The sequence below is a fragment of the Triticum aestivum genome, chromosome 1B (assembly GCF_018294505.1).
Source record: "Triticum aestivum cultivar Chinese Spring chromosome 1B, IWGSC CS RefSeq v2.1, whole genome shotgun sequence".
Taxonomy (NCBI): Eukaryota; Viridiplantae; Streptophyta; class Magnoliopsida; order Poales; family Poaceae; genus Triticum; species Triticum aestivum.
This window is the reverse complement of record NC_057795.1, coordinates 5,795,691-5,797,388: the sequence shown is the minus strand read 5'-3', so window position 1 is coordinate 5,797,388 and position 1,698 is coordinate 5,795,691. Positions and strand designations below refer to the sequence as shown.

Below are 1,698 nucleotides of genomic sequence, written 5' to 3'. Positions count from 1 at the left end.
GCCACAACAATACCCTGAACAACAACAATTCCCCCAACAACAATTCCCCCAGCAACCACCACAACAATTCCCCCAACAACAATTTCCAATACCATACCCACCCCAGCAATCACAAGAACCTTCCCCATATCAACAATATCCACAACAACAACCATCTGGGAGCGACGTTATAAGTATCAGTGGCCTATGAAATGAAGAGATGTAATACTAGACGGGTGAATCATCGTTGTTAGTCAATGGAGCATAATGTAACGATGATAAATAAAGTGATGTGCACCATCATGTGTAACCCCGACCTGTACTAGTCCAAACATGGGAATAAAAGACAAATAAGTTCTTTTCTGAAGCACATTGCTCGCAATTGTTACATTCATGCCCTATTTTGATTTCCATCCCTAACTACAATCTCAATGTTATGTGACGTCTACTTATTTAGGAAGTGTAGTATTATATGAACATAACATAATTAACATGTACGAAACTTGTTTCAAATTGAAGTACTATTAATTCGGGAGTAAGTACTAATTACAATTTAACATTTCAATGGAGAGTGCTACTTGTAGACTGTGTTGTTAATTCCCCAAGGAGGAGAGGATGATGAAGTATAGTACAAATAAGTATTTCACTAAGTTAAGAATCAAGGTTATCAATCCAGTAGGTGAACCACACAAAACCTTGTTAACAGCACCTGCACACACAAAAGCAAACACTGACACCTAACGCAAATAAGAGGCTTGTCAATCCTCGTAGACGTTATTTGCAATGATTAATTCTGGTAGTGATAGATGGATAAAGTAAAATACAAAATAAAATAAAAGTAAATAAATTGCAGCTAGGTATTTTTGTGTTTTTTTTATATATGATAAAAGTACACCCAGGGGCCATAGTTTTTACTAGATGCTTCTCTCTTGATCGTAGAACATACGGTGGGTAAACAAATTGCTGTTGGGCAATTGATAGAAAAGCAAATAATTATGAAGGATTCATGGCAATGATCATGTATATAGGCATCACATTCGATGCAAGTAGACCGACTCCTGCCTGCATCTATTCTTCACCCATCGACCGCTATCCAGCATGCATCTAGAGTTTTAGGTATAAAATAGAGTTACGCCTTAAGCAAGATGACATGATGTAGACAAAGTAAATTCAAGCAATATGATTAACCCCCATATTTTTATCCTTAATGTCAACAATACAAATATGTGCCATGTCTGTTTCTGTCACTAGGATTGAGCAACACAGGATTGAACCCATCACAAAGCACCTCTCCCACTGCAAGATAAACCAATCTAGTTGGCCAAACCAAATCGATAGATTGGAGAGAAATACAAAGCTAAAATAATCACACATAAAAGAGTCCAAAGAAGAATCAAATATTCTCATGAATCATCTGATCATAAACTCATAATTTATCAGGTCCCAGCAAACACACCGCAAAAGGAGATTACATTGGATAGAACTCCAAGAACATTGAGAAGAACTTTGGATTGAAGATCAAAGAGAGAGAAGAAGCCATCTAGATTCTAGCTATAGACCCGAAGGGCTGTCGTAAACTACTCACAAAATCATCGGAAGTGTTGGAAATACGCCCTGGAGGCAATAATAAAATGGTCATTATTTTGTTTCCTTGTTCATGATAATCGTTTATTATCCATGCTATAATTGTATTGATTGGAAATTAAAATACCTGTGTGG

The 1,698-nt window shown here is 36.7% G+C and overlaps 1 protein-coding gene across 1 annotated transcript in view; it reads left to right on the top strand.

Annotated features, from left to right (window-relative positions):
- LOC123102985 (gamma-hordein-3) overlaps positions 1-349 on the top strand; it is a 1,960-nt gene extending 1,611 nt beyond the window's left edge. Inside the window, exon 2 of the mRNA XM_044524468.1 lies at positions 1-349. This exon is cut by the window's left edge and continues 1 nt beyond it. Coding sequence (XP_044380403.1) covers positions 1-190 — 190 coding nt within the window. The 3' untranslated portion in view covers positions 191-349.
- The last annotated feature ends 1,349 nt before the right edge of the window (positions 350-1,698 follow it).